This window comes from Centrocercus urophasianus, unplaced genomic scaffold (genome assembly GCF_019232065.1).
Source record: "Centrocercus urophasianus isolate 14NV4802_14NV808 unplaced genomic scaffold, USGS_Curo_1.0 seq_2, whole genome shotgun sequence".
Lineage (NCBI taxonomy): Eukaryota > Metazoa > Chordata > Aves > Galliformes > Phasianidae > Centrocercus > Centrocercus urophasianus.
This window is the reverse complement of record NW_024884755.1, coordinates 23,402-40,941: the sequence shown is the minus strand read 5'-3', so window position 1 is coordinate 40,941 and position 17,540 is coordinate 23,402. Positions and strand designations below refer to the sequence as shown.

General features: G+C 56.2%; 2 protein-coding genes across 2 annotated transcripts; both read left to right on the top strand.

Moving 5' to 3' along the window:
- The first annotated feature begins 384 nt into the window (after positions 1-384).
- ELMO3 (engulfment and cell motility 3) lies at positions 385-8,904 on the top strand. Its single transcript, XM_042821746.1, has 20 exons — positions 385-498; positions 577-617; positions 1,291-1,363; positions 1,438-1,488; positions 1,919-2,088; positions 2,678-2,777; positions 2,859-3,010; positions 3,274-3,352; positions 3,550-3,600; positions 3,781-3,903; positions 4,112-4,243; positions 4,360-4,464; positions 4,997-5,105; positions 5,273-5,409; positions 5,487-5,650; positions 5,756-5,868; positions 5,988-6,092; positions 6,373-6,455; positions 6,946-7,026; positions 7,503-8,904. Exons 1-20 carry the CDS (start codon positions 421-423, stop codon positions 7,713-7,715), a joined length of 2,160 nt encoding a protein of 719 aa, XP_042677680.1. The 5' UTR covers positions 385-420; the 3' UTR covers positions 7,716-8,904.
- Positions 8,905-11,665: 2,761 nt separating this feature from the next.
- TMEM208 (transmembrane protein 208) lies at positions 11,666-16,702 on the top strand. The gene is made up of 6 exons (XM_042821415.1): positions 11,666-11,697; positions 11,787-11,882; positions 11,953-12,012; positions 12,086-12,222; positions 15,337-15,421; positions 16,469-16,702. Exons 1-6 carry the CDS (start codon positions 11,692-11,694, stop codon positions 16,604-16,606), a joined length of 522 nt encoding a protein of 173 aa, XP_042677349.1. The 5' UTR covers positions 11,666-11,691; the 3' UTR covers positions 16,607-16,702.
- Positions 16,703-17,540: the final 838 nt, after the last annotated feature.

The window sequence follows — 17,540 nt, the reverse complement described above, 5'->3', positions numbered from 1 at the left end:
GTGGGGATGGAGGGGACAGAGTGGGACTGGACTGGACAAGATGGGGCAAGGTGGGATAGGATGGATGGGAATGGATAGGATGAGGTGAGATAGAGAGGGATGGGATGGGAAAGGGCAGGAAGGATGGAATGGGAATAGATGGGATGGATGGGACAGGGTGGAGCGGATGGGATTGGGGGGGGGGGGGGGGGGGGTGGAATAAAAATGGGGGGGAGGGGGGGTGGCCGGAACAAGAATGGATGGGACGGGATGGAGCCGCCCCACCTGCGTCAGCTCAGGTGAGGAGGACGGCCGTGCCCGCCCCGCTCCGGCCCCGCTCGGGACTCCCTCCCCGGCGGCCTCTCGGCCCGGCCCGGCCCTCCCAGGGGCGGGGAGGTGGCGGCGGAGACCCGGAACTGCGGCGCGGAGCGGCGGGGAGCCATGCCGCCTCCCAAGGACGTGGTGAAGATCGCCATCCAGATGGTCGGCGCCATCCCGCAGCTGATCGAGCTGCAGCAGGTACCGCCCGGCTCCCCCCGCAGCCCCCCGCCCCGCTGCCGCCCTCCGCTCACGGCTCTCCCCTTCCCTCGCCCGCAGAGCAAACCGCTGGCCGCTGTGCTCAAGGACGTCTGCGATGCGTGAGTACCTGGGCATCGGGAGCGGGCTGCGGCAATGTAGCGACTGGTCTGTGGTTGCATAGTGGGTCGTGGCAGGTGGTGACCAGCTTGTGGTGGCCCATCGAGCCATGGTGGGTGCTGACCCATTGGGTTGTGACAGATGGTGGCCATTCTTTGGTGTCCCATTGGGTCAGGATGAGCAGTGGCCATCCTTTGGTGGCCCATTGGGTCACGATGAGCAGTGGCCATCCTTTGGTGTCCCATTGGGTCAGGATGAGCAGTGGCCATCCTTTGGTGTCCCACTGGGTCACAGTGAGCAGTGGCCATCCTTTGGTGTCCCATTGGGTCACGATGAGCAGTGGCCATCCTTTGGTGTCCCACTGGGTCACAGTGAGCAGCGACCAGCCTGTCATGGCTCCTTGGATCGTGACAAGTGTTGACCAGCCTGTGGTGGCCCATCAGGTCGTGGCAGATGATGATAAGTCTATATAAGCCATCAAATTGTCATGGATGGTCACCAGCTTATGGTGGCCCATTGGGAGGGATCAGTCTGTAGGGGCCCATCAGGTCACAACGGCCAGCGTGTGGCATTCCGCTGGGTCGTCACAGGCCACAGCCATGGGGCACGGCTGGGACGCTGGGCTGTGGTGGCCAGGACCAGCCCTCCTCCATGACGTGCTGCGTGTCACTGCAGGTGGAGCCTGCCCAACGCGGAGCGCTATGCCCTGCAGTACACCGATGGGCGCCAGACGTACATCACCGAGTTGGTGAGCAGTCACCCACCCAGACCCCGGCCCTGGTGGCTCTGTGTGCCTCTCACCCCTTCCTTTTCTCTTCATAGAACCGCGGGGAGATAAAGAATGGGAGCATCTTGCGACTGACCACTTCTCCGGTACATCCCCTGTCTCCTTCTCCGAAGGCGGGCGCTGGGGTCAGCCTGCTGCTCCCTGCCATGGGGCGATGTGGCCCTCCAAGGCCCCAGCTCTGCCTTGCTCGGTGACATCTGGCTCATGGCAGCTCCTCTCAGTGCCTCAGACAAAGCAGAAATAGCATAGAGACCTGTCTCAACCTTCAGTAGATCTTGGGGGAGCATGAAGTGAAACTAACTGATAGTCTTTGGGAAACACTTTGGACACATCAAGTGCACTCAGTGCAGTGCTGGTCTGACTTCCTTCCTCAGCTCTGCTGGTTTCTGCTCTCATTGCTCTCTTTCAGACCCCTCCTCGCCTCCTTCCTACACTTCAGCTCCTCCAGCCTCTGCCTCCAGGTCTGTTGCTGCCTTTCGATGAGCCCCTGTGGCTTCATTCTTTCCTTCCTGGTAGGACCAAGAAGCAGAGAGGTTGTACAGCGGGATCCAGAGCAACAACGTGGATGTGAAGACTGACTCACTGAAGAAGCTTGCAAGCCTCTCCCAGGATGTTACCTTTGCTCAGGAGTTTATCAACAGGAATGGCTTGAAACAAATTTTCTATATTGTGGAAGAAGGGAATGAGTGAGTATCAGAAGGGGAATTTCCTTGCAGATCTTGCCTTCTCCCTTGCTAACGCTGTATGAGCTCTAAGTGGGCTTCACTGGTAGCCTCTTTTGGCCTTGATAATCCCTCTGTCTGAAGTTTTTGGCTGTGAGAGATCTATGGGCAGCTTGAGAAACCCCTGAGTGCCACACCAGTGCCGCCCCAATGCTTTCCTCTCAATCTGCAATGGGGGATCTCTGGATGCTGAACCCAAAAATCACGCAGCGAAGTGCGTGTTTCTTGGAAGCAGTGGGTGGGATCTGAGGTGGTTTTGGTTTTCCCAGAGCTTGTGCGTGTGGTAACTTTGTACTGTGATAACGCAGCTTTCCAGAAACTTGCACTTCCCTACCGTGGCTTCCTAGGATGACTAAGCCAGAGTCTGGTTTCCTACCCAGCAGCATTCTCTGTCAATTCTTTTCATTCTTCTCCATTTGCTTTTGTGGTTGTTTCTGTACCCCGCAGCGGGCACAACAGATGGGTGCACACTGATGGATCCTGCCTTACTGTGCTCACTGCAGAGTGTCCGGAGCAAGAATGGCTTGCTCAGTTTGCTCTCCCATTTCTCCAGTACAGGGGAGATCCTTGCTCACACCCTGAAGGCCTTCATGGAGCTGATGGAGCACGACTTCGTCTCCTGGGAGACTCTTAGTGCAGCCTTCATCAAAAAAGTACACAACTCCTGTGCCATGGACTGCCCTGTTGTCACCTGGGCTCGACCTGCCTTGTACTGATGGTTTCTGTTATCACAGATCGTGAGCTACGTCAACATGAACGCCATGGATGCCTCTGTGCAGCAGCTCTCCATGTCAATCCTGGAGAACATGGTACCCAGCAGCCGTGTCCTCTTTGAGCTCGTCAAAAAAGAAGTGACAGTGGATCGTCTTCTCACCCACCTGCAGGTGTAAGTGGGGAGCCAGTGGGAACGTGGCCCTGGAAGGGATTTTTGGGGGGGTGTTGTTGGCGATCCTTGGCACCACGTCGCGTTGCCCCTCCTTAAGCAACTGGTGAGCTCTCAGCATCAGTTGCCCCATTGCTGGGGGAGGTTTGGGTTAGGGTGTGCAGAACAGAGTTTGCATCGGGGTCTGACAGTGAAGGGGGAAGAGGACTGTGCCTTAGGGCTGTCCTCACAGCTGGTGACACTTACGTTCCTTCCTCCTTCCCCAGGACGAACGCCCAGCTGCAGCTGAAGGCCATGGCCCTGCTGATTGCACTGCTGCTGGCTGCCACCGATGCTGAACGGCGGGTATGGGGCGCTGGGCAGCACTGGGGGGCTGCGGGGTGGTGGGCACTGGAGATCCCAACACAGCTGGGGCCATCCCATCCATCGCTGGGGCCCTCTGCCAAGAGCCCAGAGTTAGGGACAGTGGGGATGGGGACTGTAAGGGAACGCTTGGCTTTTCTGGAAAGAGCAGGGGATGTCTCACAGCTTTTCCCCTCTAGGATATGATGGAGTACCTGAGAGAGAAGAACATCAGACAGTTCATCCACAAGGTGGGGAGCAGGGTTCTTACAAGGCTCTGTGCTTCTTCCTGTCCTTCCCTCCTCGTGTGTGCCACCTGCAGAGCCCAGCCCTGGGGTGCTGTCCTCTTCCCTTTGGGCTGTGGGGCTTTGGCTATTGGTCCCTGGGTCTGGAGCACCCATGGGTCCCTTCTCACTCGGAGTCTCCTGTAGAACATCATCCACAGCTCTGAGCCACTGGGGGATGAGATGGCCCATTACCTCTACGTGCTGCAGTCCGTCAGCCTCAACCTGCACGAGCGCCGCATGAGGACCTCCGTGGACCCCTACTCACAGGTCTGAGAGCTCTCTCACGGGTCTGGGAGTTCTCTCACAGGTCTGAGGGCTCTCTCCTTGCTGTGCTTCCTTTAGAAGTGCGGGCGGGTGAAGGTTTGCCTTTGGGATGTGTTCCTTTCCCAGCACGGTGGCTTTCACCATTGGTTTTAGACCATGGTGCAACAGGGCTTACTGGTGTCCTTCTCTCTCTTCTCTGCTCTCCCTCCAGGAGCAGAGGGAGCTCCTCCAGTCGCTGCGCCAATCTGCCTTCGAGTCGGAGAGTGACGCTCCTGCTGGCACCTTCAGCACCGAGCGCCGGCGCTCGCTGTGTGCCAAGGAATTCCGCAAGCTTGGCTTCATGGTGCGGCCCCAACCATCCACGTTCTGGCCTCAGTGGGACCTTAGCATCTCCCATAGACCTGCTGTCCCGCTGCTGCTTGCAGAAGTGCTCGACTGTGTTGTTTTGTGTCTTGCCAGAACAACAGCAACCCAGCAGAGGACCTGCGCCGTGCACCGCCGGGGCTCCTCGCCCTTGACAACATGGTGTATTTCTCCAGGCACACCCCCAGTGCCTACAGCCGGGTGCGTGCTCCTGCTTGGGGAATCTCCCAGCAGAAAGGTGCTGGTGGATCTCCAGCTTCTCATCCTTTCTTTCTTTGGACCCATCCTTATTGGCCTCACCTAGGGCAGGATGCCCCATTAAGGTTGAAAAAGACCTCGGAGACTGCTGAGCCCACCCTCACCGTGCCACTGACCACATCCCTCAGTGCCACATCCCCACAGTTGTGGGACACCTCCAGGGACACCCCCACCTCCCTGGGCAGCCCTTCCTGTGGCTAGAAGTGGCTGGTGGCACTCTACTGAGTTTCAGTGCTTTGGTTACCACTGGGTTTCTGGGCATAAGCAGTTGGGGGGTGCAGAGTGTTAGCTGTGCTCTGAGCTGCTCTGCCTGTGATAGCTCCAGTGCTGAGGATGCTGTGGTCGGGACCTGGGGAGAGCTGCTGTTCGGAATGGCTCAGCTCTATGGGGGGATAGCTGAGCAGGAAGGTCAGGAAGAGCATGGAGAACACTGATCATGGTGTGTGTAACACAAGGCCATGTTCCTCTCCTCCAGTTTGTCCTCGAGAACAGCAGCCGTGAAGACAAACACGAGTGCCCGTTTGCTCGAAGCAGCATCCAGCTCACCCTGATCCTCTGTGAGATCCTGCATGTCGGAGAGCCGTGTATGTGTGTGCCCAGCCCTGCACCATCCCAGCGGTGGGGATGTGTGGAAGAGGGGCTGTGCCACGGCTGACAATTGGGGAAGGGCTGTGCGATGTCCAGGTTCTCCTGGATACTGCAGTTGTACAGAAAAATGGGAGTGTGGCATCGTCTGTCCTTCTCACCGCAGGCTCGGAGACGGCTCAGGCCTTTTACCCTATGTTCTTCGGGCAGGATCATTTCTTTGAAGAGCTCTTCTGCATCTGCATCCAGCTGGTGAACAAGACGTGGAAGGAGATGAGAGCCACCCAGGAGGACTTTGATAAGGTGAAAACAGGACCGCGGGGCTGCACATACGTCCCTGGAGCATCACCAGACTGGGGATGCTGTCTGGGCCCCCCCAGGTGCTGCAGGTGGTGCGGGAGCAGATCACCAGGACCCTGTCCCTCAAACCCACCTCCCTGGAGCTGTTCAAGACCAGAGTGAACGCGCTGAACTACAGCGAGATCCTGAAGCTGCGGCAGACGGAGCGGCTGCACCAGGAGGAGACGCTGGCCGTGCCCGTGCTGTGAGTGGGCTGTGGGCAGGGGGCTGTGCTGGGGGGTGACCCCGTAAAGGCTAGCAGGTGAACGCTGAAGGGTCTGTGCTCCTTATCCCCTGGCTGGCATCCCAGGGAGCTGCGTGAGAGGCTGAAGCCAGAGCTCCTGGAGCTGATCCGCCAGCAGCGCCTGCTGCGCCTCTGCGAGGGCACCCTGTTCCGCAAGATCAGCAGCCGCCGGCGCCAGGGTGAGTGCAGGAGTGCCAGCCCCGTGGCTGCCCCTGGAGGGGGCCGGGGTGGGCGCAATTAACCGCAACTCATTAGCAGAAGTGCTAATGGGGTCTCGGCTGGGGCCTTTCTGCTGCAGATAAGCTCTGGTACTGCCGCTTGTCACCCAATCACAAAGTGCTGCACTACGGGGATGTGGAGGAAGGGGTGCAGTCGCCCCCCATCGAGAGCCTGCCAGAGAAAAGTAGGTTATGGGGAGAAAGAAAGGGAAGGGGAAGGGAGCACTCTGCCCACCTCGGTTACTATGTGCTCCAGGTGGGAGTTGCCCCACCATTGGGCTGCCACATGCATGGCCCTGGCCCTGGAGGTGCAGTGGGCTGGGGGAGATCTGGCACTGGGGATCCTTTGCTCATGTGAAGCTGTGACCGAAATCCTGGCTGCTCACATTGCTGCCCGAATAGTGGGCAGTGGTTCTGGGGGTAAGGACCAGGAAAGCAGGAACCCACAGCTTTTCTGCTCCCCAGTTCCTGTGGCAGACATGAAGGCGCTGCTCGTTGGGAAGGAGTGTCCACACACGAAGGAGAAGAGCTCTGGAAAGCAGAACAAGGTCAGCACCTCCACCCCGCCTTTATGCTCCCCTCCCTCCTTGTGCTCTGTCACTCTGCGCATCCCCAGATGTGTCCCAGGGCACAGCCAGCGCAGGGTGCTGGCCACAACGTGGAGCTCCAAAGCGGGAGGCTCTGAAGGAGATTAGATGAGCATGGAACAGGCTTTTGATGTGGCTTGAGGCTGGAGACCTGCTGGGTCTTTCAGGCTGCAAATCCCAGTGGGCTGGAGAGGCCAGCTACCAAGACAGGTACTGGTTAGGTATTAGGAACAATCTGCTCCCAAAGAGCAGTGAGGCAGTGGCACAGCTGCCCAGGGGAGTGGGGGAGTCACCGTCCCTGGAGGTGTCCCAGAGTCCCTGGAGGATCCCCAGAGCGTGGGGATGTGGCACTGAGGGACGTGGGCAGTGGGCACAGTGATGGTGGGCTGGGGTTGGACTTGGGGATCTGAGAGGTTCTTTCTAACCTTAGTGGTTCTGTGATTCCCCATAGGATGTCCTGGAGCTCGCCTTCTCCATAGTGTACGATGTGGAGGAATACTGCCTGAACTTTGTTGCCCCCACGCGCTATGAGGTGAGCTCCAGGGGCTACAGGAGGGCACGTCCTTCCCGAGGGGGTCTGATCAAGGGAGGACCCCTCTCTGCTCTCCCAGACCTGGAATTAGACACTAAAGGGTGATTTGTGACACTGCTCCCACCCTCCCCTACATAGCGCGGAGGAGCTGGGGTTCCCTGGCCTGCAGCCAGCGTGCTGGGCTAGTACTGAAAGAACAAAAATGCCTTTGTGCAGCCATGGCTGAGGGCCTGGAGGAATGTGAGGACTGCAGCTCTCTAGTTGGCTGCAAGATTTGGGGATGAACAAGGACCCAGTCTGACTGGGAAGGTCTGATGCGGAGCTGGGGGCCGAGCTGCCCTGTGCTGGGTGAAGGCGTGGGCTGAGCGTGGCACGGAGGGAGGTGCATTGGATACAGCTGCTTTGCCCTGGTGTTGAGAGCCACAGGGGGGTTCTCTGGCTGCCCAGAACTCTCCTGAGCTGCTTTGCTTCTCCAGTTTTGCCTGTGGACAGATGGGCTGAATGTGCTTCTGGGCAAGGAGATGACGAGTGAGAGAACGCAGACGGACCTCGACGTCCTGCTGTCGATGGAACTCAAACTGCGGCTCCTGGACCTGGAGAACATCAGCATCCCCGACAACCCCCCTCCTATCCCAAAGCCCCCCAGCAACCTCAACTTCTGCTATGACTTCAGCCATGCAGAACAGTGAGTTCCTGCATCCCCCCCTGTGCCCAATCCCTGTGCCCCCTCCTTTTCTCTGCAGGCTGCTCCATTCAGCTCTGAGATGTTTGGAGCTGGAAACATTCTGTTGCCTGCCAACAGCAAAACCCTTCCTCCAGGCTCTGTCCCCAAAGGGACGAGCCCAGGTGCTTGGATGGGGCTTGGGTATGCGCTGCCTGTCCCCTTCCCATGCTGGTGGCTGTGAGCAGGTCATCCTGTCCCCTTTTCCACACCTCTGCTATTTGCCCAGACAGAACTCACCAGCATCCTGGGGCAAACCACCTTCCCTTCACTGCCTGCATCAGGGCTGAGCCACTGAGCTTAAGGCTCATGCTCTGTTAGAGGGAAGGGAGCTCTCTGCTCTGCTCCTGAGCCACAGGCAGGAGAGACAAAACACTTCTCGACAGCTGAACCCCTTCATGCTGATGCTGTCCCCATACCCCCTTTGCTGCAGTCACACTGAAGGCAGAGGGCAAGGACAGCAGGAGGAGGGATTGTACAGACACTGCTGTAGCAGCTGGGGGGGTCAGCTTTACAACGTTACAGCCACACATCCTGACCCTCCCCAGCACAGCTGCTCAGGGTGGAGAATCCCCTCTGGGTGAAAAAGGAGTTAGGAAAGGCTGAAGTCCTCCCACTGCTTGGTTTGCTGAGCAGACAGCACTTTCCAGCGGGGTCAGCACTGCAGAGGGACAGACAGAAAAGCACTTAACGCACTGATTTTTTTCCTGCTCTCCTCCCTCTCCCTGCTGTGAGTGCTCCCAGGCCCAGGAAGGGCAGCAAGATGCTCCCAGAGGTTATTCAGGGTACAAATCCTCTTCCCTTGCACAATATGAGACGGGCACAAACTTGATGCCCGGAGCCCAACCCCAGCGCAGCACAGAGCTGCTCACGTTAACCTCGGTGCCTTCCCCGCCCCGGCGGATATTGCACACTCAGCCATGCTGCTGCACTACTGCATTATGACAAGCTACCTCCTCTGTGGCCCAAACGTCCCCCAACCCCGGTGCCCTGCACCTCCTCGTGCCTACGGCTTCTCCAGGGGGTGTTGTAGTAACCAGGGTGCAGCCTGTGAGCCTGCGGCTGTCTGAGCACTGGAAACGCATGCTGCAGGGTGGGCAGGGCCTGTGCCCCCCACCTCCTGCAGATTTGGGCAATAAACACTTGTGGAGAACTCAGCACTGTGTCCTTTGCAAAGGTTTGGGAGATGAGGGGCTAAAGAGCATGAAAGGGGGCAAAGCAGAGCTGGGCATGCGCTGCCCTTCTGCTGGTGTGTGCCAGGAGAAGAATCACAGAATCACAGAATGATTTTGGGTTGGAAGGGACCTCAGGGATCACAAAGCTCCAACCCCCTGCTTGTATGCAGGGCCACCAACCTCCACATTTAACCAGGCTGCCCAGGGCCCCATCCAACCTGGCCTTGAACACCTCCAGGGATGGACGGGGCATCACAGCCTCTCTGGGCAGCTGTTCCAGCACCTCACCACTCTCATAGTACAGAACTTCCCCCTGACATCCAAACTCAATCTTCCCTCCCTCAACTTCAAACCATTTCCCCTTGTCCTTCTGTTATCTGCCCTTTCAAAGAGTTGATTCCCCTCCTGTCACACAGGATCACAGAATCACAGAATCACAAGGTTGGAAACGACCTGCAAGATCATCTAGTCCAACCACCCTCCCATTCCTATCAGTGCAACAAGCTACTAAACCATCTCTTGTAGCTCCTCGTCCAGGCGCCTCTTGAACACTACCAGGGACGGCGACTCCACCACCTCCTGGGCAGCCATTCCAGTGCCTTACCACCCTTTGAGAGAAAAAGTTTCTCCTAATATCCAACCTAAACCTCCTCTGGTATAACTTCTGGCCATTTCCTCGGGTCCTACTATTTGCCTGGGAGAAGAGGCCAGACCCTTTTGCACCACAACCTTCCTTCAGGAAGTTGTGCAGTGCAATGAGGTCTCCCCTGAGCCTCCTCTTCTCCACACTGAACAATCCCAGCTCCGTCAGCCGCTCCTCATAAGACTTGTGCTCCAGACCCCTCACCAGCTTCGTTGCCCTTCTCTGGACACATTCCAGGGCCTCAATGTCTTTCTTGTAGTGAGGGGCCCAAAACTGAACACAGTACTCGAGGTGCGGCCTCACCAGTGCTGAGTACAGGGGATGCTCACCTCCCTGCTCCTGCTGGCCACACCATTTCTAATGCAGGCCAGGATGCCGTTGGCCCTCTTGGCCACCTGGGCACACTGTCGGCTCATGTTCAGCCAAGCATCAACCAACACCCCCAGGTCCCTTTCCTCTTCACAGTCATCCAACCACTCATCCCCAAGCCTGTAACGCTGCATGGGGTTGTGGCCGAAGTGCAGAACCCGACACTTGGCCTTGTTAAACCTCATCCCATTCATCTCAGCCCAGCGATCCAGCTTATCTAGATCCCTCTGCAGGGCCTCCCTGCCCTCAGGCAGATCAACACAACCTCCCAACTTGGTGTCATCTGCAAACTTACTCAGGGTGCACTCAATCCCTTCATCTAAGTCGTCAATGAAGATATTAAACAGGATGGGTCCCAGCACCGACCCCTGGGGGACACCACTTGTAACAGGTCTCCAGCTGGACTTCACTCCATTGACCACCACCCGTTGAGCACGGCCCTCCAGCCAGTTCCTTATCCAGCGGAGGGTAAAACTGTCCAAGCCACGGGCAGCCAGTTTCCGCAGAAGGATACTGTGAGAGACCATGTCAAAGGCTTTGCTGAAGTCTAGGTAGACTACATCAACTGCCTTTCCCTCATCTGCCAGTCTGGTCACCCAGTCGTAGAAGGAGATGAGGTTGGTCAAACACGACCTGCCTTTCATGAACCCATGCTGGCTGGGCTTGATCCCGTGGACAAGCTGTGTGATCTCTCCCAGGAGGATTTGTTCCATGACTGTCTGTAGGCTCCCTTTAGGTACTGAAGGCTGCAGTGAGGTCACCCCACAGCCTTCTCTTCTCCAGGCTGAACAGGCCCAGCTCCCTCAGTCTGTCTTCTAGGGGAGGTGCTCCATCTGCTCCCCCTGATCATCTTTGTGGCTCTCCTCTGGACCCTCTCCAACAAAACACTTCTTGTAGTGTGCTGGGGAGCTCCCAGGGCCCCAGAAGTGGAAACACTCCTTGTTGCGCTATGGAAACAAGCTGGGAGTGGGGAATGGCATCCTGGAAGCGCAATGTGTGCTTTACAAAGGATGGCTGGCAGGAAGAGTTCATTCATGGACATGCCAGTGCAGGTGCAAAGAAGGGCAGCAAGGCTAGGGGAGGGCTTGGAGAGCGTGCCCCATGAGAAGGACAACGAGGAGACCTTATTGCTCTCTTCAAATACCTGAAAGGTGACTGCAGCAGAGCAGGGCTGGTCTCTTCTCGCTGGTGACAGGTGACAGGATGAGGGGAAATGGCGTCAAGTTGCACCAAGAGAGGTTTAGGCTGGATATCAGGAAAAGCTTCTTTACAGAAAGAGTTGTTAAGCACTGCAATGGGCTGCCCAGGGAGATGGATGAGCCACCATCCCCGGATGTGCTTAAAAGCCGTCTGGATGTGGCGCTCAGGGACGTGGTTTAGCGGGGGAATGTTAGAGCTGGGGTAATACGGTCCGGCTGCGGTTGGACTCGATGATCTTCAAGGTCCAACCGGACCGACTCTACGGTTCTATGATGCCCGCTGCAGGGCGGAGGAGCTGGGAAGGAGGCTGGAAACAGCCTCGGGAGCACCGCGGATGGCCGCCCTGAGAGCTGCGGCGCCCGAGGATGATGCCAACCCCTCTGAGCCTCAGCACCCAACCCCGCGGCTCCGGGACGCCCCGCGGCGCTGTGACCCCCACATCACGAGCAGCTCCTCCCCGCTCCCCAAAGGCACCAATAGCCCCGATCCCCGATGTGAAGGCCGCCATCCCCGCCCCGCGGGCGGAGCCGGAAGGGGCAGCGCGGAGCGGAGCGGCCATGGCGGTGAGCGGCGGGGCAGGGAGGGGAAAGGGAAGGGAGAAAGGGGGGAGGAGAGCGGCGGGATCCGCTGACCGCCTGTCTCGGCTCCGCAGCCCAAAGGGAAGGCGGGCACCAAGGGCAAGAAGCAGATCTTCGAGGAGAACCGCGAGACGCTGCGCTTTTACCTCCGCATCATCCTCGGGGCTTCCGTGAGTGGCGGGGGGCGGGCGCGGGGCCGGGCTGGCGGGGCCGGGCTGACGGTGCCCTCGTGTCCCGCAGGCCGCGTACGCCGTGATCAACCTGCTCGTGTTCTACTCGACCGCTTCCGCGTGGACGTGGGTGAGTGCCCGCATCCCAACCCGGCTTCCCGGGCCGGCCGCTCGGCGTCTCACGGTCCCCGTTCTCGTGGCAGCTGGCGTTCGCGTTCAGCTCGGCGGTGTACGGCGCCAGCTACCGCTCCATGAGCTCCATGGCACGGCCGGCGTTCGCGGATGACGGCAGCCTCGCGGACGGCGGGATCGACCTGAACATGGAGCAGGGGATGGCAGAGTGAGTGTCCTCACCCGCACGAGCCCAGGTGAGCGGGGCCCGCAGCCCCAGCCCGGAGCGTGCCCCACTTCTCCTTGTCTGAGCCGGGCTGCCTCAATGCTAATCTGGTCGTTTCCAGGCTATAAACCTCCTTGCTTTGGCCCTTTCCGCCCTCCTGTAGTTGTGCACGGTGCCCGTTCGACCTTCCTGGCGCTGGCACCGCTGGCTTTTCCTTGCTTGAGGAGCACCCAGCAGTAATTCCTGCTTAGTGATGTTAAGAAAAAGAGAGAGAATAACACAGGCGTGCTGCTGCAGCTTCTTATCTCACAGTCAAGATGTTGTCTGCCCAGGGGAGCTGCTTGGTTTTCACATCTTTCTGGAAGGAGCACAGATTCACAGAACCGTAGAATGGTTTGTGTTGGAAGGGACCTCAAGGATCACGAAGCTCCAACCCCCCTGTGCCATGCAGAGCCACCAACCTCCACATTTCATAGCAGCCCAGGCTGCCCAGGGCCCCATCCGACGTGGCCTTGAACACCTCCAGGGGTGGACGGGGCATCACAGCCTCTCTGGGCAGCTGTTCCAGCACCTCACCACTCTCATAGTACACAACTTCCCCCTGACGTCCAACCTCAATCTTCCCTCCCTCAACTTCAAACCATTTCCCCTTGTCCTGCTGTTATCTGCCCTTTCAAAGAGTTGATTCCCCTCCTGTTTGTAGGCTCTCTTTAGGTACTGGCAGGCTGCAGTGCAGTCACCCTGCAGCCTTCTTCAGGCAATTTGAATTGATTTGTTATTGCTTGTTTCTTTGTTTTTAACAGAAGCTTCATTTCTGCAGCCAGCAGGCGAATGGAGACATCAGGCAAACTGACTTGTGCAGCTCAGAACCTGTTCTCTCTGCACGCCACGAGCTTCCATCTGCTGTGGTTTTGCTTCTCAAGAAGTACATTTTAGCACAATAACTGAAATGTGTGATGTAGGAGACTCAGTCGCAGGGGGAAGGCAGGCTGAAAAAGAGGCAATTATCTCTAGTATGACTTGTGAGCCAGTTGTGTTACACCCTGTTCATCCTCTATGACTTCTTGTTCCTGCCTGGCAGCAGAGTGTTTTTACACTCGCCGTTTCTTTTGGCTCTCATGAACAACTCCAGAAGTATAAAATATTTTGGATACTTTTTTTTTGTGGAAACACGATACGAGACAGTTGAGTAATGAAAATAAGGAAGTTTGATGTCACCTCGAGTATCCTAGCTGTGGGAGATAATCCTGGGATATATCAGGCAACAAATCACGCTGGCTGCTTTGATAACTGATTCATGCATGTGTGTGATGGCACTGCTGGACTTCACCTCCTGGGCTTTTGGAAGGCTGATGTAGGGGCTTGCTGGTATCTTGGAGAGCTGGGTGCAGTGTATGAGTTCCCCTGTGTGATCAGTGCTGGTGACACACTAAATTTTGGAACCTGTGTCTCACTGTGGCACTGTTAATGGCAGGTTCAGCAGTTTCTTGAGTTCTTGGTATGGTGACGGCGTCCCAGTGTAAAATTGTTTCTGGTGATGAATTGCAGAATCACAGAGTGGTTGAGGTTGTCGGAGGGACCTCTGGAGGTGACCTGGTGTCCCCCATGCTCCAGCAGGGTCACCCAGAGCTGTGCCCAACACCACGTCCAGGTGGCTTGGAAGATCTCCAAGGAGCCTCACTCCGCAGCCTGCCTGGGCAGCCTGTCACTCTGCTTGGTCACTCTGATAGCTTCCAGATGTTCAGAGGGAATCTCTTGTGTTCTGGACAGATCCTGGCTCTGTCCCCTGTGCATTCTTCCTTCAGGTATTTATGGACATTGATGGGACCCCCCCTAAGCCTTCTCCAGGCTGAACAGTCCCAGCTCTCCCAGCCTTTACTTACAGGAGAGATGCTCTTGTCCTTTCATCATCTCTGTGGTCCTTTACTGGACTCTCCCCAGTTTCTCCATGTTTTTCCTGCACCCGGGAGCCCAGAACTGGGCCCATTATACCCAGATGTGCCTCACCAGCGCTGAGCAGAGAGGAAGGATCACCTCCCTGCACCCACTGGCAACAATCCTAATGAAATCCATGACACCATTCACCTTTGCCCCAAGGACCCATGACTGCCTTATCTTTAATGCTGTTGTTCTTGCCAGTCAGATGGCCTGTAGCAGACACCCATTACAACATCACTTGCACCTGTCTTCTCTTTATTCTTATCCCATAAACTCTTGGTTAGCTCTTCATCTATCTCCAGGCACAGCTCTGTGTGCTCCTGCTGTGCTCCCCCTCCTCTTCCCACACAGTCCTTCTGAAACAGCCTGCATCCTTCCACTGCAGCACTGCAGTCATGCGAGCCATCTTACGGCCTTGCAACTGCACACACATCTCCAGCTCATCCTTTTCATTTCCTACCCTCTGTGTGTTGGTATACAGCCTCCTATCCTCTGCAGCAGGGTGTCACTCACTGCCATAGCTCACCACTTCTTCCTGGTGCTCTTGCTTTGGTTAGGGTTAGCTGTAGCCACTTCTTTGCTTACAGGAACATTGACTCCTCTTCAGTGTTGACCGTGGTGAACTTACTTTGGGTGTAAGCCCTTAGATTGGGCAGGAGCTTTCCTCTTGGTGCCAGAAGCCACCAGCTTTCTCCTGAGGCTGCACTTACCTCCACTGTAGGGTGGGCAGTGCCTGCTTCTCTTCTGTGATGGTGGGCTGAGGCTCTTCCAGCTGTGGCAGGGGGAAGATCCTGTCCATCTCCCTTTTGTCTCTGATGGTGCACAGCCTGCTCACTTCTCCTAAATCTTCCACTTTGTGGCACAGCTCCTTCAGGGCAGGAACCATCCTCTCTCCTGTCTTCAGAGGCAGGCTCCAGGCACCCCCTGCAGCCTGGCACCTGGCGGACTGCACCTCCTATCCAGCGCTCTGTCCACCCTGGTAGGGATTGCTGCTCCAATAATGGTTCAGTGGGAATGAAAGAGTTGGCATTTTTCTAACCCCATCCCGGCACTCCTTTGTGGCTTGTGTTGGAAAACCAAACACTGCTCCTGTCTCCTCGCTCTCAGGCTGGCCGAGGAGCTGGTGGCTTTGGTGGGGGCTGAAATGGGGAGGTTCACGTACTGCTTTCCTTCCCTCAGGCACCTCAAGGATGTGATCCTGCTGACAGCAATGGTCCAGGTTCTGAGCTGCTTCTCACTCTACGTCTGGTACTTCTGGCTCTTGGTAAGCCCTGCGCTTGTTCTTGTTGCTCCGAGTTGTCTGTCTTTCCCCATCTTCAGAACGCAGAATATAATTTATCCATTTCACCTCAAGGTGTCCTGTTTCAGGCTGAAAATTTTTCCTGATAAAGAAAAAATTATCTCATAAAACGTTGTAAAAATACAAAAAAAAAAAAGAAGTCCTGATCCTTCTGGGTCAGTCCCGTGGTAAACTGTGCAAAAAACTAGGTTGGCCTTGACCTTTCCCTCTGGTCCTGAGAGGCAGCAACAGGAACCATGGAGCAGATGAAAGCTGCCTTTGTGCATAAGAGCTGTTTTCTTTGCCTTTTTGTGACTGAGACAGACTGTTTCTTCTTGCTTGGATTTCTCAGTCATTCACCAGCACTGACTGAGGCTGGGAACTGCAGGACCCCATGCCACTGAGTAGAACAAACTGCAGGCTTTCATCCCCCTTAACATCAGGTGCTTTCTGTTCCTGAAGCGTTTCTCATGCACCTCCAGCTAGAACTGCTTTTACAAAAGGATGAAAAACCCAAATCTCCTGGCAATTAAAATAATATTACAGCAGAGTTGCCTGGGGTCTATCCCATGTAAGTATGGCAGAAAGGCATCTTGTTTTCATCCTTACCCACAAGTTAGTTCCTACCCAGTTCTGGCAGGGGGCAGCCTCGGCTCTGGCTCCCCTGCACACCATATGGATCATGTTTTTTTCCTTCAGAGACGTGTGATTTTGCTTCTGAAGAAGGGACAGGCAGAACCAGCCAGGAAGTCAGATCTTTCTGGGTAATTCAGAACTGATGCTGTGATTTCCATGTCTGAAGTCTAAGTGCTGCGTTCCCAGAAATGTATGCACGCTCCTGAATTCTGTGAAATCAGGCCATTTATTTTGGGTGTCTGCCACTGCCTTTGATTTCAGTGGATCTTGTGACGTCCCTGACCCAGCCTGTAGATGTTTTCCAGCTCCTTTGGTTTCCTCTGTAGGACCAGCCCACCCTAACCTGCCAAAATCACATCCAGAACGACTGACTTTGCTTCCACACGTGTTTCGCAGGCTCCGGGCCGTGCTCTCTACCTCCTGTGGGTGAACATCCTGGGGCCCTGGTTTACAGCTGAATCTTCAGCCCCCAGTCAGGAGCCGAACGAGAAGAAGCAGCGCCGCCAGGAACGCCGCCAGATGAAGCGCTTCTAGCCCTGGCTGAGGAGATAGGTGAATGCTGTCTCTCATTTCCATGCTGTTATCTCATCAGGGATGCGACTGAAGCCAATCAGAAAGCATCGCAGTATCTACGTTGCCCTCTGTCACTGCTGCCATTCCAAGATGAAGGCTGCGAGAGACTTCCCTTGGTTGGTTCTTAGTGCCAGTCGAGGCCTTGCTCCTCGTGATGACAAGTAGGGGGTTATGCTGGGATGTGTGTAAATACCTTTCTAAAGTAGTGCTGTATCGCATTCGAAGGTGAGGATTGCAATGCTGGAGGAAATATATTAAAGAGCAGAGTCTAATTGGCCATGCTGGCAGTGTGTTCATAGAGGGGTGCTCACGGAGGGCAGTGGTGAAAAACAACAGCGTGTTTGTGGAAGCCTGGGCTGCATGGAAGCCAAATCCCCAGGCTGAGTCGTTTCATCCCTTCCCTAGGTTGCTCTGTGCTGTGCTGCCTCTTGCAGCACCCAGTCTGCAGGGGCTTCAGCTCCCCTGTGAGTTCTGTTGGGCCTGCAGCAGCTGGAGGAGCTACAAACTGCATGTGCAGCCCAGCGTGGAGCATTTGGGATTTAGCCTGGGCTCAAATTGGTCTGTGCTACCTTTAGGGGAGCTCAGTCAGATGAAAGGTTCCAACAGAATTGAAAAGCAAATCTTTTTGTTTTGTAAAAGCTCCCCCACAGATAGCATAGCTGAGGTGCTGTGACTGTGGCAGAGATTTCACGTTAGAAACCACACACAGCTCAAGGCAACATCTGCTGTTGCCTACTTTGATTTATTCTTGCTGTTCCTGCTCATTAGGTGGTTTTGCACACTGGTGACCCCTTCCTGCCCCTGACGCACCAGCTCAGCACCATGCAGCTTTGCCCACGTGAGTGAGCTCTGTGGTTAGTGCCAGTGGCACCAGCCTGGCTTTTGCACTTGATGC

Coding starts and splice junctions, on each gene's coding strand:
- TMEM208 (XM_042821415.1), top strand. Junction 12,013..12,085: donor CCGCTTCCGCGTGGACGTGG/GTGAGTGCCCGC, acceptor TTCTCGTGGCAG/CTGGCGTTCGCGTTCAGCTC. Junction 15,422..16,468: donor TCTGGTACTTCTGGCTCTTG/GTAAGCCCTGCG, acceptor CGTGTTTCGCAG/GCTCCGGGCCGTGCTCTCTA.
- ELMO3 (XM_042821746.1), top strand. CDS start 421: ATGCCGCCTCCCAAGGACGTGGTGAAGATCGCCATCCAGATGGTCGGC. Junction 499..576: donor AGCTGATCGAGCTGCAGCAG/GTACCGCCCGGC, acceptor CCTCGCCCGCAG/AGCAAACCGCTGGCCGCTGT. Junction 3,353..3,549: donor CCACCGATGCTGAACGGCGG/GTATGGGGCGCT, acceptor TTTCCCCTCTAG/GATATGATGGAGTACCTGAG.